Source organism: Nyctereutes procyonoides, unplaced genomic scaffold (genome assembly GCF_905146905.1).
Source record: "Nyctereutes procyonoides isolate TBG_1078 unplaced genomic scaffold, NYPRO_anot_genome, whole genome shotgun sequence".
Lineage (NCBI taxonomy): Eukaryota > Metazoa > Chordata > Mammalia > Carnivora > Canidae > Nyctereutes > Nyctereutes procyonoides.
The window spans coordinates 6,754,120-6,780,181 of NW_026575031.1; the positions used below are offsets into that span (position 1 = coordinate 6,754,120).

Consider the following 26,062-nt stretch of genomic DNA (forward strand, 5'->3'; position numbering starts at 1 on the left):
GGCTCCCTGCAGGGACCCTGCTTCTTCCTCTGCCTATGTCTCTGCCTCTCTCTGTGTCTCTCATGAATAAATAAATAAAATTTAAAAAGGGGGGGGGGTAGTGACCATATGAGCAATTTGTGGGGTTTTTTCTTTTGTGTTAGTACTTATTTAAAAAGGTTGACATTGATTCTTTATGAACAGGAAAGGCTTTTTCTTTTTTTTTTAAAGACTTTTTTTTTTAAGACTTTTAAATTATTTTTAAGTAATCCCTACACCCACCATGGGGCTTGAACCCACAATCTGAGATCAAGAGTCGCACACTGCACCGAATGAGCCAGCCAGTCACACTAATCAGGAAAGGTTTGTGAAAAAAAATTAGTTTTTTTTTTTTTAAGATTTTATTTATTTATTCATGAGAGACACAGAGAAAGAGAGAGAGAGGCAGAGACACAGGCAGAGGGAGAAGCAGGCTTCACGCAGGGAGCCCGACATGGGACTCGATCACGGGTCTCCAGGATCATGCCCTGGGCTGAAGGCGGCATTAAACCACTGAGCCACCCGGGCTGCCTTCTTCTTTTTTTTCTTTTTTTTTCAAGATTTATTTATTTATTCATGAGAGACACACAGAGAGAGGCAGAGACATAGGCAGAGGGAGAAGCAGGCTCCGTGTGGGGAGCCCAATGCGGGACTCGATCCCAGGACTAGGATCATGACCTGAGCAAAAGGCAGATGCTCAACCACTGAGCCACCCAGCTGTCCCTCTTTTTTTTCCCCCTGCTGGCCTTATGGCAAAAGAAATTGCTTTTAAAAGCTATTCATCTGAGCACCTGGGTTAAGTGTCTGACTCTAAACTCCGGTCTTGATCTCAGAGTCTTGTCTCCACATTGGGCATGGAGCCTATTTAAAAATGAGAGAGGGCAGCCCGGGTGGCTCAGTGGTTTAGCGCCACCTTCAGCCTGGGGTGTGATCCTGGGGGCCCAGGATCGAGTCCTACGTCAGGCTCCCTGCGTGGAGCCTGCTTCTCCCTCTGCCTGTGTCTCTGCCTCTCTCTCTCTCTCTCTCTCTCTCTCTGTCTCTCTCTCTCTCCCCACCTCCCTGTGTCTCTCACGAATAAATAAATAAAATCTTTTTTTTTTAAGTTTTAAAAATTAAAAAATAAAAGAGAAGAACGATTAATTTGGGGGGCACCTGGGTGTCTTAGTCGGTTAAACATCCTGGCTTTTGATCTCGGCTCAGGTCTAGATCTCAGGGTCATGAGTTCCAAGCCCTATGTTGTTCTCCACCCTGGTTGTGGTGCCTACTTTCAAAAAAACAAGTTACTTGCCAATTGGTACACTAGATTTTGAGATCACAGAAGTTGAGAATTAAATTGCTTTCATCTTTATAAAGTGTTAGGTTGGCCTTACAATTTCGGGGAGGATACAGTTCAGAAAATATCCCTTCTCCTTTGAGAGTACATTTTCTATTAAATATTTAACTCGTGAAGTGAAACACCAGTTAATGCTGATCAATACAATATTATCTTAGTGGTGTTTTTCCTTACCAGATTCAAGGGGCAGAAACGGAATTCAACTCACTGGTAAAATTGAGCCATCCAAATGTAGTACGCTACTTTGCAATGAATCTCAAAGAGCAAGATGACTCCATCATGGTGGACATTTTATTGGAGCACATTAATGGGGTCTCCCTCTCTGCACATCTGAGCCACTCAGGCCCCATCCCTGTGTATCAACTCCGCAAGTACACAGCTCAGCTCTTGTCTGGCCTCGATTATTTGCACAGCAATGACGTGGTGCACAAGGTTCTGAATGCATCAAATGTCTTGGTGGATGCAGAGGGCAATGTCAAGATTACGGACTACAGCATTTCAAAGCGCCTAGCAGACATTTGCAAGGAGGATGTGTTTGAGCAGAGCCGAGTTAGTTTTAGTGACAGTGCCCTACCTTATAAAACGGGGAAGAAAGGGGATGTTTGGTGTCTTGGCCTTCTGCTGCTCTTCCTCAGCCAAGGACAAGAATGCGGAGAGTACCCTGTGACCATCCCTAGTGACTTACCAGCTGACTTCCAAGATTTTCTAAAGAAGTGAGTATCATTGAGATTCTCTCTAATTGCTCTTTACTCCTGACCTTTTTAAAGATTTTATTTATTTGGGGGCGGGAGGGCATGAGCAGGGGAAGGGGCAGAGGGACAAACAGACTCCCCACTGAGCGCAGAGCCCACAACAGGGCTCTATCCCAGGCCCTCAGGATCCTGACCTGGGGTCCTGACCTGAGCCGAAGGCAGCCGCTTAACCAACTGAGCCCCCAGGCGCCCCTCGTCCTGAACTTGTAATTGTGCTTGAATTTGCTCAGCATCTATGTGATATGTTTAAGCTGAAAAGTGAGGAACAGGATCGGAGTAAACATTCTTTGTTCTCCCAGCCCCTTTCCCAGTCACATAGCTTGTTTTCTTGCTTAACATTTTCATTCCCTTACCTCGAATGTTGTCCTCCATTCACTAAGGCTTTAGGAAGATTTTCAAACTGCTTTTGAAGAGTTCCTAGTATATCCAGGAAGTTAACAGGGATTGTTCCAGGGACAGATGCCCAGGTATTCCACATGGAAGTTGCTCACTATATCCCTTAGCTGCTGGCTCCTAAGGGGTTGAAGACAAGGCCCCCTATCTAGAAAACAGCGTGAAGAACATCACAGTTCTGTCCCTTGTTCTTCGTAACCGTTCTTCATGAGCAGGGTCTCATTCAGCCAGGTCATAGAATGCAGTGACTTCCTCACACTGGCCATAGGATTTTCAACACTGGTAAATTCCAGGTATACATTTCCCTGCAGAGCCAAGTCCAGCTGCTTTGAGAGAGTTATTTATTGAAAGGTCCACCTAGTGCCTAATGTGTTTATTCGGATCCTTCCCTTCGGTGCTTTGCAGCTTAGCCCCTGCCTCACTGCTCTGTCCAAGCCAGACCTGGGTTCTCTTGGTTTCTCTGTCAAACAAAAATAAGATCCCTTCAGAGTGGGTTTTTTCAGACACTTCCCTGGTCCAACCTTCCTGTGGAAATTGAGCTGGACTGGTTTCTTTCCCTTTCTGCCGCTCTGTCTTTTCTCTTTTTCCCAGCCATTCACTTTTATCCACTCCCTACTGTTCCCATCTGTCTCAATTGCCATTTGACCCAAGCTGTATCGTTACTTGTTACTTACTCATTACCTATTACAAAGATGAAAGTAGCTGCCCTTCTGTTTAAGATCGTTTCTGTGTACTGTAAAACAGAAGCAGACATGATGTTACGGAAAGAGGCCAGCTTTGATTCTTTATACTGTATTCCCTCCTGAAAGTATATAAATCATCTTAAGATTTCCAAAGGAATCTTTTGCAACTTCTCTTAAATGCAATAGAACTTTAAAAATATATATTTAAATGCACCCGGAGGATGACATAGGCTAAAATGACCTCAGTGGAAATAATGGCGCTAGGACCCCTGATAGACTCATTTCATTCTTCACAATGTCACATTTTGCTTTCAGCCCTTCTTCACGGGTCAAGGGTGATTTAGCAAATTGCATTATGTATTAAAAAAACAACACACACAAAAAAAAAACAACAACACAGGAAGGTTTAAGTGTGCGGTGTCTCTCACATTTTATAGCAAAATGACAGACTCAAATCTTTCCTAGTTTTCTCCTTAGAGAATCACTCACTCCTGTTGGTTTCGAACTTTAGATCAGCACTACTTCTTAAGAACTCTGTTTAACATGGTTGTCCTTTAGTTTTTTGTTTTTTTTTTTTTTTTTTTTTTTTTGTATATTCCTCTCTCATCCTAGACTGGTTTGATGGACTTGGTGAAGGAGGAACTGCCCTGTACTGTCCTTTACTGTTCAGCCCCAGTTAAACAAAGAAAAAAAAATCATTCACCAACAACACTAGCATGGCAACATTTATTTCATTTGTAGTTGTCTTTTGATTTCTTGGTGAATATCCTCTGGAGGAAGATTTTGCTCTGTATCAATCGCTGTGATAGGAAAGAGCCCTGACTGGAGCCAGACAGCTGGAATTACACAAGATCGGATGCATTTAGGGTGGTATGGCCGTAGCCTGGACAGCTGGATTTAGATCCTACCTTTACCCCTTCCCGGCTGAGTACTTAAACTCTCTACCCTATGGTTTGTCCCTGTTAAAATGGATCATTTTAATTTAATACTTTTTTTTTTAAGATTTTATTTATTTATTCATGAGAGCCACAGAGAGGCAGAGACAGGCAGAGGGAGAAGCAGGCTTCCCGCAGGGACTCCAATGCGGGACTCGATCCTGGGACTCCGGTATCATATCCTGAACCAAAGGCAGACGCCCAACTGCTGAGCCACCCAGGCGTCCCTAATTTAATACTTTAATTTTAATTTAGTAATTTAATATTAATAGCACTGCCTACACCCCAAGGTGGCTGTGAGGATAAGATGAGCTCACACACACCTGTAGAGTGGCCTTGCTGAGACAATGTTACCAACTCCGTCCTCAGTAGAGAGGACAGTGAATCTAACAGGGTGACTTTCCAGGCATTTCAACCTTTTTCAGAGATGAACCTAGCATTTGCCTGCGCTACTTAGAGCTACTATGATGCCAAAATGTTTGGCTCAGAAAATTTCATCTTTTTAACTGAGAATCCTGGTGGCTATAAAATCTCTTAAAGTTACAATTCATTCTAGGTAGGCTTTAAAATTTTCTTGATTACTGTCATAGTTGAGTTACAGGTGACAAGGGACTTGAGAAACCCAACAGGATGTGTCTAGGAATGTTCACTGTAGCAGTTTTTTGTACAAGTGAAAAATTGGAAATAATCTAAACGTGCAACAGTAGAAGAATGTGTGTATCATGTGAATAAATTCTGGGAAGCTCAAAAAAGATCTTATTATAGTACTGGCTTGGAAGAAAGATCTCTAAGACATATGGTGTAATATTATGATTTATAATAAGAAAGATATATTTGGTCTTCATCCCTGTTGCAAGCAGGGAGCTCTTAAAACCATTGGAATTTTCTAGGCAGTAAGGTGTCTCTTCTTCTGTTAATGAGGTAAATTTTGGAACTGGCCTAAGGATCCGCTCTGAGAATCTAGGCTGGTAGCCCAGGGAACTGACCTGACAACCAACCATTGACTAGAGATGTTGAGCTTCCTAATCTGTGGGGTGAACAGAAGGGCTAGACATTGAATCGATCACCAGTGGCCAATGATTGAATCAGTCGTGTGTGTGTGTGTGTGTGTGTGTGTGTGTGTGTGTGTGTGTGTGTGTGTAGTGAAGCCTCCATAAAGACTCCAAAAGGAGGGACACCTGGGTGGCTCAGTGGTTGAGTGGCTGCCTTCAGCTCAGGTTGTAATCCTGGGATCCTCGGATCAAGTCCCACATCAGGCTCCCTGCAGGGAATCTGCTTCTCCCTCTGTGTCTGTCATGAATAAATAAATCTTTTTTAAAAAATCCAAAAGCATGGGGCTTGGAGAGCTTGCAGGTTGGTGAACACATGAAGGTGCTGGGAAGGAGCCTTGGGCCGGCATGGAAGCTCTGTGCTTTCTCCACACACCTCGCCCTATGCATTTCCTCTGTCTGGCTGTTCCTGAGTTATATCCTTTCATAAGAAACTGGTAATCCAGTAAATAAAATGTTTCTCAGTTCTGTGAAGCACTATAGCAGACTGATTGAATCCAAGGAGAGGGTTGTTGAGATCTCTGATCTGTAGCTGGATGGTTGAAAGCACAGGTTGCCATTGGCATCTACAAAGGTTTGGGGGCAGTCTTAAAGGAATGAGCCTTCAACCTGTGAGATCTGATGCTATCTCTGGGTAGATAATGTCAGAAATGAGTCGAATTATGATACCCAACTGGCGTTAGAGAATTGCTTGGTGGCTCCCCATCCCCCCAACAGTGGAATTGGGTACAAAACGTTTTCCATGGTCAAATGAAAAAAGCAAGTTGAGGATAATATAAGATGATGTCATTAAAAAAACAACATCCACAAAGCAAAACTATATGTTATGTATTATTGTGTTAAATGCATAGAAAAAAGCCTGGAATGACAGACACTGAAGGGGAGCAGAGGAATTGGAGAGAGATGGGATTTTGGTGAAAGACTATCATAATCAGTAATGTTTTAATATTTGCATGGAGAAGATAAGCTTTTTTACTGATCTAATTAAAATTCATCTTGGGCAGCCCGGGTGACTCAGCAGTTTAGCGCTGCCTTCAGCCCAGGACGTGATCCTGGAGACCCGGGATCAAGTCCCACATCGGGCTCCCTGCATGGAGCTTACTTCTCCCTCTGCCTGTCTCTCTCTCTCTCTCTCTCGCTCTCGCTCTCGCTCTCGCTCTCTGTCTCTGTGTGTGTCTCTCATGAATAAATTAAATAAAATCTTTTTAAAAAAATTTAGATTAATCTTAAATTCAGAGGAAAAAAAATAGTGTCTTAGCCAAATGCTTTTATTGTGGTCTTGTCCATTTCAAAGTATGGAATTAAGTGCTGACATAAAAAAATAAGATGTTACCTGTTAAGGAAGTTACTGCCGCCACTACATAGCTACAGGTGATATAGAATTCACAATGATGGTTGGTTCATTTAAATATTGTTGAGAATTAGGGTCAAGTGCTCCCAAGTGGTGCTCCTTGAGTCATTGTAATTAAAGCAAACATCTTAGATTAGTTAAAACAGTTGTTCTCAGACTTTATCTTGAATTGAAATCATTTGCACAGCTAGATAAAATGCAGATTACTGCCCAAACCACCAGAGCTGCTGGTCTACTAGGACAAGGTTGGAATAGAATTTGTAACAAATTCCCAGATAATACTGGTACTGATGCCACCCCATCTTTAGAACCCACTGGGTTAAAGGTGCGGTTTGTCTTCATTAAAAGGCAAAAAATTATTTCTTAGAATATCAAACAATGTTCAAGGAACGAGAATTAAAAGAAAATACATGATAAAATGTGGGACTTTTTAAAAGTAGTCCTGAACCATTACCATGTTACTTCTTAGCAGGAACAGGCTTCGTCCGATAAACTTCGTCCGAAGTTTATCCTATTGGGCCCCAACCCTGCACCAGCTATCACGTTTGCTCTTCTTTTGGAAAGCTTTGTTTTTCACTGGTCCCGGGAGAGGTCTAGGTTAGAACTGAAGTATTTAGGAGGAATGATAACTTGTGGTATCTTGTAAAAAAAAATTGTTCCATGAGGTGAGTCTTGCTGCCTCTAGAGAATGTCTATTTTTTGATTCCCCACTTACAGCCAGCCTGATGATCAGCATGCATTCACTTATGAGTACATTTTGGTATCATGTGTATTTACATTATTTCTATAAATAAAAAAGAAAATAAACTGTTGGACTAACAAGTTTAGTGATTATTTTCTGTGTTGCTGAGATTCTTTCTACCCTCTCACTGAGGTGTGTTTGCTTGGATGACAAGGAAAGATGGAGTCCCCAGCAATTGTTGAAACACAGCTTTATCAATCCACAGCCGAAAATGTCTTTATTGGAACAGAGTCCTGACGGTAAGTCTGGTACCACTCTTTTTTGAAACCCTGTTTGACATAAATTATATTGAAAGGATGCAGAAACCCAAGACTGGAACGGCCTGCCTCCATCATTTATCTTTTGCATACCGAGCTGTACATAAATCCACTCATTGAATACATACTGTGCGTGTGCAACTGTTTTTGCCATCCTGGTTTTTCCAGCCTCAACAGATCGAGTGTCCGTTGGGATAATCTCTCTCTCAGTGTTGGGTCCCCCTTCTTGTCCTGTCACCTTATTGCCATGTAACTAGATTTCCCTATTGCTACTCAAGGAGCAGACTGAGAAATCAATGGGTAGTAACTGTGTTGATAGCAGAGCTGGGGATAGGTCAGGAGACCCCGGTTTGGGTTCTGGCTCTATCAAGAAGTCATTCCCTCACCGAGGGTCTCACTCAGCCCCGCCCATAACCTGGGCTAGTGTATATACCACCTACTTGAAGGAGAACGAGGTGAAGAAACGTGTTGAAGGGTCTGTGCCAGGTAAGAGGTACTTTTTACCTAACTACGGGTTGGGTCACCTTCCAGCCCTGGCTTTGTTGTTGGGTTTTGCATCTCTTCCTGTATTTCTAATGCTTCGCTTGCCTCTCTCATTTTGTTTTAACTCAGATTCTGGAGGACAAGATTATGTTGAGACTGTTATTCCTAGTAAGCAGCTACCCAGTGCAGCGTTCTTCAGTGAGACACAGAGACAGTTTTCCCGATATTTCATTGAGTTTGAAGAATTACAGCTTCTCGGCAAAGGAGCCTTCGGAGCTGTCATCAAGGTGTGGTTACAGAGTTGTGCCCAGGCCCTCTAGAGTCCTTCACTGTTCCCTCGCTGCAGACTTAGAGAGTTCTTTTTTCAGAGTGGGGAGAGAAGTAAATATGACCATTTGAAACTATGATCATCATCACCTTTGTAGCATTAAAGGCTTTACCTAAAGTTACACTGGACACATTAAGAACTCATCATTTCCTCCTCCCTCCCTTGATGCAGTGCATTACTGTGAAAACCACATGATTATACCAGCATTTCAAGTGGAGCCAAGACCTCTACATGACCATTTTTCTGTGCTTTGGTTCAGAAAGAAAATTGTCCTTTTTATCCCATTTGCTTTCAGAGGTGTTGTAGATAAAAGGGCTGTGAGGTTAGAGCTGAGATTCACTGCGAAATGGCCCTAGATGGTCTCAGTGGCTATTATTTCCCATCTGTTACTGAGAGAGAAAATTTGTGGTGCATTATGAAGATGTGCTGTTGTTAGGTCTTCCCTTCTGCATTCTGGTCTATTTGGGTGAATTTAGGATTACCTGCCCCTTGAGGTAGAGATTTCAGCTGTTCTTATGTAATTTAAGTATTTTGACTTTAGGAGACCCGGGCTAATATTGTATTATTAAAGCCACATAAGACATGTTATCTTTCACGAAATAAAATGGCCCATCATCATGCCTGTTTAGGATTCTGAGAGTGTTATTAGGAAGGGTTACCAGTATTATTGTAGAAGGCCTTTTACAACACCCCCCAAAACAAAAAGTTTTTCTGTGGTAATCAGGGACAGAAGGACAATCTTAAGTTTTCCAAAAGGAAGTTACAGGATCATAGAAAATTTTCAACTTTAAAAAAATATATATTTTATTTATTTATTCATGAGAAACACAGAGAGAGAGGCAGAGACATAGGCAGAGGGAGAAGCAGGCTCCATGCAGGGAGCCCAACATGGGACTCGATCCCAGGTCTCCAGGATCAGGCCCTGGACTGAAGGTAGCGCTAAACCGCTGAGCCACCCGGGCTGCCCTCAACTTTCTTCATAAAGTATAGACATGGTCATTAGGTGGTTAAATAGACCTACGGTGGGCAAATACTTAATTGGGTAATCCCAGTGCTCTACAGGGGAATGGATGATTGATGTATATATTATTCCTTTAACTCACTGTAATTTTGATCAAGTCCTTTAACTTGTTTGTATTTTAGATTCTTGAACGTGATACATTGTTAAACTCCATTTCCTTACTAGTACTAAAAAATGATGAGTAGAGGGTACCTACTTAGTAGAGGGTGGCTTAGTTGGTTAAGCATCTGCCTTTGACTTGGGTCATGATCTCAGGGTCCTGGTATAGCGCTCCTTTTGGGGCTCCATGCTCACTGGGGAGCTTATTTCTCCCTCTCCCCTGCTTGCTGCTCCCCCTGCTTTTGCTCTCTCTCTGTCAAGTAAATAAAATCTTTAAAACAAAAAAAAGATGAGTAGGCTCATATAATTAAAACGTGTAGTAATTTAAGCCCCAAAGTTTTTCTGTGGCTTTTTCCATCTGAGGCCACAGCCCTCACACTTCATCACTTTCCAGGTTAGGGTAGGCTATTCTGTTCAGTGATTTGGCATTTCATGAGCAGCTGGCCCCATTATGGTCCAGGCATCTTTCCATTTTAATAAGTGAATCCCTGGGAGTTTGCAGTGTAGCAAGCTCCACACCCCACTCAGTGACTCAAGGCATTTGTGATGTCTTCCAAGTCTCAAGGTTGAAGACCATGCCAAGACTTTCCACTGTCTTCTACTCTATTAATGATATGGCAGTAAAAGAACACAGGCTATAGCTTTTTGGGGCACATTCCATATTTCAGGTTGTGTGCCAGTTGGCTCACAAACCTTGTCTTTCAATTTTGTGACATTGTTACAAAGTAAGTATTATCCGCATTTTTCGGGTGAGGAAACTGACCTTCAGAGAAGTTACATAATTTGCATGAGGTTACATACATGTAGTAAGAGAGGAGACCATCATTCAGATTTGTATGTGTTCTACTCAAAAGCATGTTCCTTGCCACTATTTCCACACAAAAATAATCTGAAACTCAATTTTATAATACTCCTTTCTCATTCTAATCGAAACCTATGAGAATGATGCTTTATTTTGTATTTTGTAATCAACTAGTTTGTCCCTCTGCCCATGGCCAAGTTGTTGCCTTTCATCACCTCAGCCGACCTGCACATTGGGTCCAGAATGTTCTAGTGAACAAAATTTTGTAAAAGTTAACTTCAGTCAATCCAGTGGCATCCTGCGACTGCCCAAGAGAGAAAATGTCTGTATGCAGGAGTTGGAGACTTTGGAACTTTCTCATGTATTTTTGTTTTTATTTTATTGTGTTCTTAATTGCATTGTTCTAGTCTTAAAACATATCGTCAATCATACATAAATCTTAGTAACAAACAGTCTTAGTAATAAAATCAGTGGGCAGTAATTGTGTTGATACCGGTTTTGTTTTACTGGGCCCTTGCTCAATGAGGTCTTGGTCATAAGTACCTTACTCACCTCACACATTTCATCCTTACAGTCAGTCACCTCTGAGGTGAGGGGGGTGGCATATATGCCACTCGTCTAGATGAGAAAAGTTTCAAAGAAGTTAAGTCATTTGTCCAAGTTTACACTGTTTGGTAAGTCCAGAATTAGAATTTATTTTTGGATTAACATTTTTTTTAGTTTAATTTTGGTTTAGTGACTTTAGGTATTAAAAAAAAAAAAAAAAAACCGGGATCCCTGGGTGACGCAGCGGTTTGGCGCCTGCCTTTGGCCCAGGGCGCGATCCTGGAGACCCGGGATCGAATCCCACGTCGGGCTCCCGGTGCATGGAGCCTGCTTCTCCCTCTGCCTGTGTCTCTGCCTCTCTCTCTCTCTCTCTCTCTCTGTGTGTGTGACTATCATAGATAAATAAAAAATTAAAAAAAAAAACCCTGTAGAGAAACTAAAATTGTGAAACCTTAGAGAAACAATCTGTAGAGAAACTAAAATTGTGAAGCCTCTAAACCTGAGTTTAGAAAATAGTATTTGTTCTTAAAATTTTATTTATGTGAGAAAGAGAGACTGAGCATGAGCTGGCAGGACAGAGGGAGAGAGAGAATCTCAAGCAGACTCCACGCTGAGCATGGAGCCAGCACAGGGCTGGTTCTCACCGCCCAGGTGTCCCCAAAATAACATTTTTAAATATTTTATTTATTCACAAGAGACACAGAGAGAAACAGAGACTAGGCAGAGGGAGAAGCAGGCTCCTCACAGGGATCCTGATGTGGAACTCGATCACTAAAGTGGGATCACGCCCTGAGCCAAAGGCAGATGCCCAACCACTGAGCCACCCAGGCATCCCCAAAATAATTTTTAAATGGGCTTAAAATAATAATTTCTTAGAATTGAGATGACATGTGATAGTGGAAAAAGCAGAAATGTAATTGTCAGTGAAATTAATGATTCACATGCAGGTCATGTTTTCGCCAGGTCTCTTATTAAGCTAAATATACACGTAGTTTCAAGACTTTGTTCAGCTTAAGAGGTTGAAATATGTGGCACTCTACTGTAGCTGTTGGTTCTCATCCAGAACTCTGGGCTCCCCTTGGGAGGACATGGGGTCACAGGGTGGATGCGTGGCTAAGTGGCACCAGTTTCCCTCCTCTCCCTTCCCCGTGGCAGGTGCAGAACAAGCTGGATGGCTGCTGCTACGCGGTGAAGCGCATCCCCATCAATCCGGCCAGTAGGCATTTCCGCAGGATCAAGGGCGAGGTGACGCTGCTGTCGCGCCTGCACCATGAGAACATAGTGCGCTACTATAACGCCTGGATAGAGAGATACGAGCGGCCCGTGGGCCCGGGGATGCTGCCGCAGGATTCGGACTCATGGCCCCAGGCACCAGATGGGCGAGCTTTGTCCCAGCCTTCCCCAGGCAACGACAGCCCCGACGGCGATGGCGCCGGTAGCATGGAAGCTGCCGCGCCACCGCCCATCCTCAGCTCCGTGGAGTGGAGCACATCTGGCGAGCGTTCGGCCAGCGCCCGCTTCCCCTCTGCCCGCCCAGGCTCCAGCAGCGAGGAGGACGACGACGACGACGACGAGCACGAGGGCGTCTTCTCGCAGCCCTTCCTGTAAGAGCGTTGGAGGGGGCACTGGGCCCATACCCCGGAGAGGGGGTTCCTTGGGAGAGCCAGGCTGCCACTGTGTTGGCAAAGAGAAATAGGAGTTCAGAAAGTAACCCTATTGAGACCGGAGGTGTCCATTCCCTGTAGTCTTCAAAATATCTCCAGAATCCAGCCCCGAAGAAAGGAAAAATAAAAATTCCTTTCCAAACCTCACCTTAGTATCATTGAGAGAAAATTTTTTAAAGAGTATTCTTTTTGTTTTGTTTTTTAAAGATTTTATTTATTTATTCATGAGAGACAGAGAGAGGCAGAGACATTGGCAGAGGGAGAAGCAGGCTCCATGCAGGGAGCCCGATCCAGGACTCGATCCCCGGACTCCAGGATCATGCCCCAGGCCCAAGGCAGACACTCAACCCCTGAGCCACCTGGACATCCGGGAATTTGATTTCTTTAGTATTTCTCTGTTTCTCTTTTTAAGACCTGCTTCAGATTCTGACAGTGATGTCATCTTTGAAGATGAGAACAGTAAGAGTCAGAATCAGGTAAGTAAATAGAAATTACACCATTTTATCATGGGTAGGCATGTAAGAAAACTAATGTTTGATGTTTTAAACCTCGGATGGGATAGTAAAGCTTCACTCTGATATGCAAATATGGAAACTGTCAATTTTAAAACATGATTGTTTAATTTTATGCTACACCTGTATTTATAGGCCTTAATTTGTCCACATAACCTAACATGCCTGCTTTTAGAAGAGAGGAGTAAATTGACATGCTGGTTTTTGTTTTATTTCTTGAAATAACCATTTAACAGAGGATTTGGAGAAACATTATGTGGCTGGGGATAGGCATTCAATTGAGTGATTGTAGAATCACATTGGTCTCTATGTGACCAATTAATCTGGATTATTTATTCTCATAAACTGTCATCTAGAACAATGTTTTAACACTGAGCCATTATCTTGTAACAGGTTATGAAATCAGTTGAGGGCCACAACCAGCTTTATTTAATTTTTAGTGGTGTAGGGAAAGTGGAGAATGTGTATCACAATACCATCACAAGAAAGGTAAACAGGAAGGGTAAACTGTTGGTACAATGTGTCTCACATGAGTATATGAACTGGGTGTGATCTAAAATACATTTCTTTGAATGGATGAAGGCTGGAAAAGTTGGAAAAACATTATTCCAGGTCTTGGATTCTGCTCAATTTGCTCTTCCCCTGCCTAGCCAGCAGAGCCCCTGAATGCTGGTGCGTGGCCCTGACCACTAGGACTGTCTGTTGTTGGTGCAGAGGAAACTTCTATGGTAGGACGTTGAGTGCTACAATTTCATTTCCAGGAATAAATATAGAATTATAAGCAGTTATACGAGTGCATTAGTTGTAGATAAGGAAAAGTCTACATATAGGCCCTGTTAGATAGGCAGTTAGATTGATTTGAAGGAGGTTTGAATGCATTTTTTAGAGATAACTACCTTTTTTCATTAGAAGCACTTTCAATCAATCAATAAATAAAAATTTTAAAAAGCACCTTCAAGTTGTCTTGGCTTAAATTTATAAATTATAACCTATACTTCTTTGAATTTAGCATTAGTTCTGCATTTAATTATTATGGGAGCACCAAATTTATAATCCTGGTTTTGCTCAGTTAAGGGCAACATCCCACGGGCATTCTGTTGATGAGTAGAAACCTCCAAGAGATTAACGGTTTTCTACAGATGATCCCCAGGGTATGTAAATGATTCAAGAGTCCAGCTTGATTATTTGCAGAAGTGCCTTTGTTTTCTTTGATAAAGGAAAAATATTGAAAAATGCTTCCACAAACTGTAAAGCAGAAACTATCTCATGCTGTTTCATGCTTTTTCCTCAGTTGGTGCTTTTCCCCTGGGTGGTATTGGTGAGGGGGAGTATTTAAATACATTTATTGGAAGAATAAAAGACCCCTTTAATAAAAGGGACATGGATTACAAAACTAGCTATAGGGGAAGAATAGACTAGTCCTGTGGAGAAGCAGTCTGCAGGATCAGTCACAGGCAGTGGCAGGTAGCATAGTCACAGGAAGTGGCAGGTAGCATAGCCCACAGTGTGCCTTTTGGTATTTTCATATTTAAGATGTTTTGGCTAAAGATTGATCTCTCATCTTCTGTTTCTGAAGAAGGGCTTTCCATTAAATCTGAAACCTTAAAATATCAGCTTGTATACATTCTGCCATTCTCAGCCATAGAAAGATATCTGTGGTGAGAATGAATCAACTAGACTTGGAATCTTCCTGTAGATCGCACAACTGTAATATCTATTTCCTATTTCCTGCATCATTATTATATATAGTGACGTGCCTGTGAACTACACAGTAGATTCTGGTAACAGCACAATTGCCTTTTAGATGCTGGAAGCATCTGAAGGACAGAAGTTGTGTTCTGCTGAGGCCTCCCCTCTAAGGCAACTGGATGTCCATGTGTGGTGGAGGTGGGCACAAATGACTTGAGGATGGTGATGATCATGTTCCATTTCAGCTCCCATTTTTTAGTTCTCACGTGTTCCTCTTGGATTAGGAAGAAGACTGCAATGGGAAGAACAGTTGCCATGAAAGTGAGCCATCAACAACCATTGAAGCTGTGCACTACCTGTATATCCAGGTGAGGCCCTGGCACGAGTGCATCTTGGTGACACAGCAGCTCCCAGTGGTTGCTGGTGGGTGTGTTTCTGAAGGCTAAAGCAAAACAGTGGGCAGAAGGGGGCTCGCCGGCACTACCAAAGATTAATTGACTAGAGAGGATTACAGCATAGAGGCCATTCCCCCTAGCCTTGAACCCGTGTTTTCTGTACTGTAGCAGGAGATGGCATAGGGCTGTAACAGTTCTCATCCTAGATCCCCCAGTCACAGCTGTGTGAGCTCAGACAAGTTTCTCCCACATTCTGTGCCTATCTAGCTATCCCAGTGACATGTGAAGAATAAGAGAAGTAACATCTTTAAGGTAATTAGAACCATATCTGAGTTCTGTAAACGCTAGACTGTGCACATACAGACATTCCACTTTGTCTACCAAGTTGCATCGGGACAGGTAAGTGCGATGCCTCTGCATCCTTGCATGTGCAGAAGAAATACCAACATAGCTTTAGGCAAAGTACCTGAAGTTGTCCTGGAACCTCTGGGTGACAGAAAGCATAGGCAAACCAGTTCCAATGGGGCTTTCCTAAAAGGAAGCCTGCTCATATGCCTGAGGGACAGAGTCCTGGACATGGTGAATTCTGCCCATAGGGGGAAGATCACAGACCATCGAGGAACACTCTGCTCCTCCCCTCAAGCAAATAAGGCCATGGGTGTCATTATTAGTATTTTCATCACATCGTTAAGTGTGAGATGCAGTACTGTGTGCCAGAAGTGAAGCCTCAGACAAGTATAGAGTTTCAATTCTTTTTTTCAAATTTTGTTTATTTATTTGAGAGAGCACGGAGCAGGGGGTACAGAGGGAGAGGGAGAAGCAGACTCGCCGCTGAGCAGGTAGCCCAATGTAGGGCTCCACCCCAGGACCCCAGGATCATGACCTGAGCAGAAGGTAGACGCTTAACCGACTAAGCCACCCAGGTGCCCCAAGGATAGTGTTTCAAAAGAGATTAATTAGGCGGTTGCTGGGCAGCCCTGGTGGCGCAGCAGTTTGGTGCCGCCTGCAGCCCAGGGCGTGATCCTGGAGACCCTGGATCGAGTCCCACGTCGGGCTCTCTGCATGGAGCCTGCTTCTCCCTCTGCCTGTGTCTCTGCCTCTCTCTCTGTGTCTCTATGAATAAATAAATAAAATCTTTTTAAAAAAAATTAGGCGGTTGCTTTCCTGCACTTAGAGCTAGTTTTAAGTAATGTCAAAACCTTTGTGGTACAACTAGCATACATGATAAAGCATTTGTCCCCTAAACCCCTCACTGTGTATGGACTCCGTGGCATCAGTCTCTAGACAGTTAGGAATCAGAAGTACATAGGAGAGGTATGTCCAGAGGTGTGGTAGGATCACAGTCTGGGAGTCACAGGCCCTCGTGGGGACTGGAGGATGAGTCAGAATCTGTGGGTGGTTATGCAGAGCATGAGGGGATGTTCCTCTCTTTAAAAACAGCAAAACCCTTCTTCATGAGAAATGTCAATTCTGGCTCCGGTTTGAATAGGCCAGTTTCAAAATCAAATGCTACATGTTGATTTAAGATTTAAATGATACTGCATTGTTTTCTGATATATTAATATTTGAGAATCGGGTGAGAAAGAACTGTGTCCGGAATGTTTTGAAATTTACAATATTTTGTTCTAGACTTGAAGGTCATTGTTGCTAATTCAAAGGACAAATGAGAAAGGCTAATGACATTGGAGTTTTAATTAGCCTTTCTTAGTAGAATTTGGAAACAATCGTGTAAAACAAACTTTTACTCAATGCTGAGTTTTTTTCATTATACGAAAAGTAATGAAATTATTTATGACAGGGATATTTAGACAAGCCTTATTTTTTAGTGAACAATAATAAGAAAAATTAAAATGGTTATTTTGGGGTGTTGAGATAATGCCTCTTTCCCCCCAATTTTTTAAAATACTGTTGGTTTCTTTTCTCCATTAAAAAAATGTAAGCCTTTCCTTTAACTACTTAAAATCCAGAGCACTTGTTTTAAAATGGAGGATCACATTAATTGCCATTGTCCTCGTTAATTGAAACCCTATGCCATCAAATGCTACCTGGTTTGTTCTTGTCCCCAGATGGAGTACTGCGAGAAGAGTACTTTGCGTGACACCATTGACCAGGGGCTGTATCAAGATACCATCAGACTCTGGAGGCTTTTTCGAGAGATTCTGGATGGATTAGCTTATATCCATGAAAAAGTAAACGTTATAACAGTTCATACCTGAAAACTGAATGTTTTTGTGAAACTTATGATAAAAAAATACTGTGAGATTGGCAAAAAACAGAAACAGGGAAAATTATGGGTACGTTGAAATCTATTTTTATAGGTAGACATGACAAAAGATTGTGTAAAGTATAAAAGAAGAATAGAAGTATCAAAGTTTAAAGAAAAATTGAAGATTAGGACAGGGGTCAGCAAACCATGGCCATGGTGTCATATCTAAACTTTACCTGCTCTTATTCGACCCGTGAGGTAAGAATGGCCTTTACATTTTGTCTTGCTTTTTCAGTAGGCTCCACACCCAGTGTGGAGCCTAGTGCAGGGCTTGAACTCACAATCCTGAGGTCAAGACCTGAGCTGAGGTCAAGAGTCAGACACTTAACCGACTGAACACCCAGGTGCCCAGCTTTTACATGTTTAAAGGATTGTAAAAAAATCAAAAGATTAAAAAAAAAATCAAAAGATCATTTCATGACACATGAAAATTCTGTGAAATTCAAATTTTAGTGTCCACAAATAAAGTTTTTTTGGAACAGGGCCATGTGTATTTATTTACATATCGCCTATGGCTGTTTTGTGCCACAACCATGGGGTTGTGACAGAGAATGTATGGCCCATAAAGTATAAAATACTTACCTAGCCCTTTAGAAAAAGAGTTCTCCAACCTCTGGGTTAAGCAGAAATACTGCAGCACGCATAGAATGCAAGGATGAGTTGTTTAGAATAAAGTGAGTGTGATTAATATAGGCCCAGTTATTTGATTCTAATTGGCCTAGTGCTGTCCTTCCTAGGAACATGGAGAAACTAGAAAGTCATCTAGCAAGGGTAGAGATGAGACTGAGAACCATAGCTCACTATCTAGTAGAGAATGTTATTTTAGAAAGCTAGAAATTGTCACGACACTATAAATGCTAATGGACCTGGCTTCAGGATGAAGCACTGCTTACATTTTAAAAATGGGATTGTCTAATGGATTAGACAGTGTAAACATGTTTTTTCCCCTTTGCCTCAATTTTCTTTAATCTTAAAATGTTTATACTGTACTATATTTATACTAAAAAACCAGGACTGTGATTTACATATGTCTAATTTATAAATGATTTGATGGAGTGAGATTTGCAGGATCAGAAGTACAAATGAATTCTAATCATGGCCATTAGAACTATTACAGTGATATCACCCAGGGTCCTAGAACCATGCCCCGCGTGCTCTCTTCCTCTACATCTCATTTGCTCAGCATCTGCTAATCATCTGCTGGGTGTCTGATGCTGTTCTACACCTAGAAATGCTGCCAGGCACGAGGGTATAGCAAATCCCATTCTTGTTCTTTTTTGAAGGAGCCAAAATTTACCTTCATATAATAGTGAAGAGATCATATAGTAAGATGTTTTTATTACATTTTAATTATTTCCTACATTTTATTACCTGAAACAGTGAACATCCTATGGATGCCATTAGGTAGGAGAGAAAGCCAAGTTCACATGACAGCTAATAATTGAGCACTTACGTCTGTGCTGGGGATACAAGTTGAATTAGAATCACTGTCAAAGGCTTCGTAGGTGAGTTGGCACTTGGAAGTGTTGGCACAGTTCAAATAAGTGGAGAAAACAAGAATTTTTGAGGCAGGGAAAATAGTGTGAAGAGAAGAATAGAAGAAGGCATGGAAATGGTGTGTGTCTCCCCAGCCAGATATGCAGCAGGGTTTTGTGATGCCACAGAGAGAGTTTGGGAACCTGGTGGGAGGGGGCTTTGGATGCCCCAGGCAACCAGTAGAATTTGACCTCATCCAGGACCACCAGCAGGTAGACTGGGAGATGATGGCAAGGTCATGGCAGGACAGTTGGGAGACAGTGCAGAGACCAGACAGCCTGGACCAGTGTAGTTTGAGGGAGAAGACCTCAGCTGCTTCTCATCATTAGGTTGGCCTTTGAAATTAGGAAACAGGTAAACTATAAACTGTGCTTGGAAAACAGTTCTTTGCTCTCTTCCATCAGGGAATGATTCACCGAGATTTGAAGCCTGTCAACATTTTTTTGGATTCTGATGACCATGTAAAAATAGGTGATTTTGGTTTAGCGACAGACCATCTTGCCTTCACTGTGAGTATATTTCAGATTAAACTGTGCCTGAAAAATGGACCTGTGTGCCTTTTTTATCCTGTCTTCATGATTATGAGTTGATTGAACTCTGCTCTGTAATCCTCAGGAAATTCTGCAACTCTTAAGCGGCGAACTACAAATGATCCTATAGGTTTTGAAAGGGTGAATACATTTTAGTGAGGATGTTCCATTTGGGAGACATAAAATTATTGGCTTGTGGATGATATATAGCAAAGGCATAAAAGAGTTTATGAAATAATTTGGTAGTTTGGTCTACCATGCCAGGTACTAGGCTAGATGCCATAACTTTTAGGGGCTTTTAGTTAGTTTAAGGAAATAAAGCTCAAAAAAAACATGGAACACCAGAAGAACCAGTCCTAGATATCATGTAATTCAGAAGGTATTTGTTCTTCACAGCATTATTGAGTAGTTGTTTAACATGCCAAGCTAAAATAATGTGAAGTGAGAGAAATAGTGCTATACGCAAAAAGAAAGAGAAAATTTACATATAGTTATGAGGACCCAGAAAGGCAGTATAAAAAAAGGAGCATATCAGATGGCCTTAAAGGATGGGTGGGAGCACGGCAGGCTGAAATTGAGGGTAGACTAGGGTAGGGGAGCCCAGAGAGAACAGCATAAGCAAAGGCCTGGGCTGAACAGACATATCTGGAGGCCTGCATGTTGTCTGGTTGGTTAAAACTATGAAGCATTAGGGGAGCAGTAAAGATGTTGGAAAGGTGGGTAGTCTTGTGGGTGGCAGGCCTTAAGTGCCAGGGGAAGAGTCTTATAAGCCGGAGTTACTAGGCACAAAATCTCTAGGACATGCAGTTAATCATAAGGGTGGTCAGAGATTTGGATCGATGTTAAGAATGATCATAGGGACAAAACTAGAAGGTGAAAAGAGTGAAAAGTGAGGAAATGGAAGGGGGCCAGTGATGGTGTGGTTCTGAGCAGAACAGCAGGGCATTTTGAAGAGTGAGTACTAAGACCAAGGAAGGGCCAGATGGTGGCAATCTTGATTCCCCAAACCGAAGAATTTAACCTCCTATCTGGAGCTGTTAGTATAGTGAGTAGATAAAAGCGGAAGGCTGCTGAGGCCTCCTGACCAGGGCCAGAATCCTTTCCCTGCCATGTCCTTGTGACCTGCCCTTGGGCAGGTTAGTTAACCTCTCATTATGTCATCTCCTCTACCTGGCTCATGCTAAAACCTTGAGAGTTGTTGACAGGATAAAATGAGAGTCCATAGAGCACCTGGAACAGCACATGCCATTGAGAATGATAGAGACGCTGTTGTGGATGGTGGTGCCTGTGATGGGATCCTGTGGAGTGACAGCGGGAGAACGGTGACTCAGGGTAGTGTGTGAGATGGTGCTGCCACACGGACAGCGGAGCAGGGCCAGGCCATCTGAGAGGTCCTCGCCGTGACAGCAGGACAGACTTGGTGACTGGCCTCTAGGAAAGAGGAGTAGACACTGACCCACATAAGGGAACAACAGTGGGAAAGTTAGAAAAGTGGGCTTGTGGTTGTTGTCAGTACACCCTTAATCCTCCTCAGAAATAGATTCTGCTTTGGCATTTGCAAATGTGAAAATAAATTGGTTTCTCTTTGGGGACTTTCTGCCTTAAAGAAGGAGTTCCTCAGTGACCTGCCCTCCTTCTCTGTCTTGATCTCGGGGGGTTTCCAGGGAGCCCCATGTTAGCAGGCTAGGTCAACTAAAAAATATATTACAGAGAAAGCATCTGTGTAGTTATTCTGCTTTCTGTGTGTGATTTTTCAGTCTTCATTTACTAACATTCCATTCCTATGGAATAATAGAACATTTTAATAGTGATATTTGCCTGGCTTATATTTTTTAGGCTGACGGCAAGCAAGATGATACAGCGGATCACTTGATTAAATCAGACCCCTCAGGTAAATCCAGAAGACTGTATATTTAATTAGTGTATTGAAAAATAGAACACAAGATTTTCTTCCCTTATTCTCTCTCTCTCTCTCTCTCTCTTTCTCTTTTTACATGCAAAAGGCTGTGCAAATATAACATACCATCTGAGGAAATCAGATACATATATACCCATGAAACTATCACTTCGATCTATGTTTTTTGCTTTGTTTTGTTTTAAAAATTGTGTTTATTCATGAGAGACACAGAGAGAAAGACAGAGACACAGGCAGAGGGATCACACTCTGAGCCGAAGGCAGATGCTCAACCACTGAGTCTCCCAGGTGTCCCTCACCTTGATCTATGTTATAAACATATCCATAACTGCAAGTTTCTTCCTGCCCTCTTAATTACTATTACTTAATTTTGTGGTAAGAGCACTCAACATAAGATCTGCTCTCTTAGGAAAATTTTAATATGCCATCCAGTAAAAAATTTCATACCTGAAACCTGTTTTTCATCTGTAAAGATTTTATTCTAAATCAGATTACAAAAAAAAAAAATCAGATTACAATCACTGATTAACAAAATCATGAAAATGCTTCCCCCCCTTCTTCACTAAATTAATTGTTCCTCGAAACGCCAAGAAATTAGAACTTCAGTTAGAATAATTGGCTCCCATGGATAGACAGTTACATTTGGACCCCATGTGGTAATGTGAGGTTACCTCATGATCTGGGGTGTCTGGGGTCTTCTATCTGCACCGCCCCTCTGGAACAGCAAAGACCTCCTGTGTGGAATAGAGTCTGTAGCCATTCATGACTTCTGGGTAATCCCTCTGTGAAATGAAGGCTGCTGCTTCCTCCAAATGCAGTGAACAGTTAACAGATCATGCCTCACTCTTAAGAAACCTTCCCCCCCACCAACTTTTTCTTTTAAATAAATAAAAATTTGCCTTACCTCTAACGCTAAGTCTTATTAGAAAGCCTTCCCTCTGCTTTCTTCCATGCAGGTCATTTGACTGGGATGGTTGGTACTGCTTTATACGTAAGCCCAGAGGTCCAAGGAAGCAGCAGACCCACGTACAACCAGGTAAAGGGGAAGCTTTCTGGGGAGGAGAGGTCTCAAGAGTGAGACAGTAGTAAGAGCATCAAGATCACAGCATTTGGGGTAAGTTACCAGCTGAGAAAGGAACATTCATTCCTTTGATACATATCTACTTGTATGTTGAGTTAACCACTCCACTGAAGCTGGCAGTGTTGCTGCTAAAGACCTTAGAGTCCATCCATCCAAAGAGCATTTGCACCTACCTGCTCCTAGGCTAGGCCTCAGAAATACAGAGAACAGGACAGTTGACTAATAAGATAGGTGTCTTATTCCAGCCCTTGGGGACCTTAGCCTTTGATGGATGAAAAAGATGATAAGTGAACAAATAGTCACAAATTATTAAGAAAAGAAATGGACTCCAGTGACCAGAGAACAATAGGAGGCATCATCTTCAGATAAACTGAGCAGAGAAGGCTTCCCCAAGAGGATGGCTTTAAGGATAAAGAAGGGACAAGCCACATACATTGAGAGTGGAGAGGGGAAAAGGTTAAGCAGAAAAAATAGCACGCATAGAGAGAGAACTCTATGTGAACACTCACTTGGCACATTTGAGATGATCCCGAAGCATGTCCATGCAGCTGCAGCCCAGTGAGCAGCAGGGGAAAGAGGCATGAAATGAAGCTGGAAAGGAAGACCAGGATCAAGTGATGCAGGGCCAGCTTAACCATGATGAGGAGTGTGTTCGGGGAGCCCACTGCAGGGTCTTGAGCAGGAGCGTCACTGCAGCTGCTGCTGAAGGCTTGGCAGGAGGCAGGTGGAGTGGCTGCTGGCTGGAAGCGGGTGGAGAAGTGTGCTCACATAGGACACACGGTGGAGGGGAGTAGCCAGGCGTTCTCGATGGGTGCTGCTGGGTAGGGGAAAGGAAGGGTGATAGAACAGTGCTCAGGGTTCTGCTGGAGCAGCTGGGAGCAGCAGGCTTATTGCCCAAGATGGAGAGGGGACAGCAGGAAAATTCCATTTGGGAGGCATGTTAATTGGAAATGGCCTGAGGACAGATCCAATAAGAGATGTCCAGTAAGTTATTGGAGACTCAGGAGTTGGGTTCAGAGGAAAGGTCAGAATCAGCGGCGTAAAACTGAGAGTCATCAGTGCGCAGATGGGATTTAAAGGCATGAGACCAGTGGGACCACTTAGGGCAAGAGTATAGAGCTAAATTTCAAAACTTTATTAGGCAGTTCACATCAGAGCGTATTTTCAGCTTGCAGTGAAACCCAAGCCTGGGTTTTGTTTTTATTTTAAAAATGTTGTTTATTTATTTGCCACAGAGAGCACAAGCAGAGGGAGCAGCAGGGAGAGGGAGAGGGAGAGGGAGAAGCAGACTCCCCACTGAACAGGGAGCCTGATGTGGGTTTTGATCCCAGGACCCTGAGATCATGACTGAGCTGAAAGCAGATGCTTAACAGATTGAGCCACCCAGGTGCCCTGGGTTTTGGCTCTGACAAGGAGTGCTGGGCAGTGATACAGAATTATCCAGACCACCAAATACCCAGCAGACGTGAGGGTCAGGGGAGATGGGCATGCAAGCACAGTGGGTGTGCAAAGGCACCTTTAGCACCACCTCTCTGAGTTCAGTTTGCAAAATGTAATGAAATCCTCAGAGGCTCTATCAACCCTTTAGCCCAGCAGTTTCCCCCTTTTGAAATTTACCCAGAGGAAACAACATCTCCAAAAAGTTGACTATGAAAGGGGCTTGTCACAGCATTATTTAAAATGGTGAAAAATAACAGTGTTTAAAGATAAATGGTTAAATAAATAATGGGATTTCCATGTAATCGAATTCAGTATGTCATGAAAATCATGTTTTAGGAGCCTGTTAGAAAAATGATACACTACTGAAAAATATTCTCGCCATCTTAAGGGAATGAAAGTTGCAAAATGTATGGTAGTTTATAGTGTGTGCGTTGCATGCATTTAAACAGCAGCAGGGAGGGTGTGCTCTGTTGGATATCAGTAGGATATATCCTTGAACTGTGGGATGGTGAGTGCTGTTTTTCTTGGTGCTTTTCTGTATGTTCCACATGTTCTTTAGCCAACACTTAGGAAATGCCACAGCAAATGTGGTTTCTTTTGACTTGGAAGGTCACTGGTGATTGAGTCTCTCCTACTAATCCTTGAGGCCAAAGTCATGCAAGACTTGCCCTTGAAAGTGGCTTGTGTGCCTATATGCGTTTGCCATGTAGAACCTGCCCATCAGGCATGCTGCCTCCTGCATATCATCACCACCCTCCTCTCCCGGCCGCTCCCTACCTGGGACTGTGCACCGACTTGCCCTTGCTCTTCTTGAATTGCACTTCTGTGTTCTGTTAGGATTAGTCACATGATCTTTCTGTTGTGCTGGTTTTCTGTCTTCATTGGTATGGCTTTGCAATCAGTAGTTGACCTCTGCTATCAACTGCAGATTTTGGTCTGCATTTCGCTTTTGAGTTGATTAGTAAAGATGCAAAGCAAAACAAGCAAATTCCTCTGACAGATCTCAGTTGTCTTCACTCTTTCGTGATTACTCAGTGTTTGGCCAGTGATCTTCTAGGTCTGTGTATATAGCTAAGCCAGTGACCATGAATTTTCCAAGAAAATGTTGAGAAGTCATGCCAAATATTTTATCTCATCATCTGTACTTTATATCTATGATTTTTAAAAAATCAAGTTTTTTTCTAATGTGACTTTCTTTTCCCTTATGCAAACTTTTTTCCAGTTAACAGTGCTTATCCTGTAATTTCCCTGCTAAATGATACATTCATGTCAAGGCTGTCTAAATAGAATTCCTTTTATTCCCTAGAAAGTGGATCTCTTCAGCCTGGGAATTATCTTCTTTGAGATGTCCTATCACCCCATGGTCACGGCCTCAGAAAGGATCTTTGTTCTCAACCAACTCAGAGATGTATGTATCAGATATTTTAATGCCTCAATTTCCAGAAACCCAAATCTTAGCATGGACATCAGAATTTAGTGCAGGGTATTTTTCTGGTATTTATAATATGAAAGAGGCAGTCTTACTATTACCTATATTTCTTTTTTTTTTTTTTTTTTTAAGATTTTATTTATTTAGGGCAGCCCGGGTGGCTCAGCAGTTTAGCGTCACCTTCAGCCCAGGGCATGATCCTGGAGACCCGGGATCGAGTCCCGCGTCAGGCTTCCTGCATGGAGCCTGTTTCTCCCTCTGCCTGTGTCTCTGCCTCTCTCTTTCTCTCTCTCTCTGTGTCTCTCATGAATAAATAAATAAAATCTTTTTTAAAAAGATTTTATTTATTCATTTTAGAGAGAGAGAGAGAGTGTGTGTGTGTGTGTGCATGCAAGTGCACATGAGGGGAGGGGCAAGGAGAGAGGGAGAGAAAGAATCTTTATGTGCAGTATGGAGCTTCACGCAGGGCTTGATCTCACGACCCTGAGATCATGTCCTAAGCAGAAACCAAGAGTTGGACACTTAAATCAACTAAGCCGCCCAGGCGCCCCTACTCTTGTTTTTTTTTTTAATTAGTTAATTAATTAATTTATTCAAAAGATATATTATTTATTTGAGAGAGAGAGCATGAACTCAAGGCACAGAGGATGAAGGAGAAAGAATCTCAAGCAGACACTGAGTTGAGCATGGAGCCCAATGTGGGGCTCGATCCCACAACCTTGAGACGATGACTTGATCTGAAACCAAGAGCCGGGCACTTAACCAACTGAGCCACCCAGCTGTACCACCACTCTTGGTTTTAAAAAAAAGGAG

At 42.5% G+C, this 26,062-nt stretch overlaps 1 protein-coding gene across 8 annotated transcripts in view; it reads left to right on the forward strand.

The window, feature by feature from the left end:
• EIF2AK4 (eukaryotic translation initiation factor 2 alpha kinase 4) overlaps nucleotides 1-26,062 on the forward strand; it is a 107,757-nt gene that overhangs the window by 36,844 nt on the left and 44,851 nt on the right. For all 8 annotated transcript variants that reach the window (XM_055316584.1, XM_055316586.1, XM_055316587.1 and 5 more), the window contains 11 exons: nucleotides 1,529-2,064; nucleotides 7,389-7,495; nucleotides 8,126-8,283; nucleotides 11,948-12,396; nucleotides 12,869-12,932; nucleotides 14,942-15,025; nucleotides 17,119-17,241; nucleotides 19,259-19,363; nucleotides 21,221-21,275; nucleotides 22,256-22,335; nucleotides 25,127-25,228. In XM_055316584.1, coding sequence (XP_055172559.1) covers nucleotides 1,529-2,064; nucleotides 7,389-7,495; nucleotides 8,126-8,283; nucleotides 11,948-12,396; nucleotides 12,869-12,932; nucleotides 14,942-15,025; nucleotides 17,119-17,241; nucleotides 19,259-19,363; nucleotides 21,221-21,275; nucleotides 22,256-22,335; nucleotides 25,127-25,228 — 1,863 coding nt within the window. The remainder of the gene's footprint in view (nucleotides 1-1,528; nucleotides 2,065-7,388; nucleotides 7,496-8,125; nucleotides 8,284-11,947; nucleotides 12,397-12,868; nucleotides 12,933-14,941; nucleotides 15,026-17,118; nucleotides 17,242-19,258; nucleotides 19,364-21,220; nucleotides 21,276-22,255; nucleotides 22,336-25,126; nucleotides 25,229-26,062) is intronic.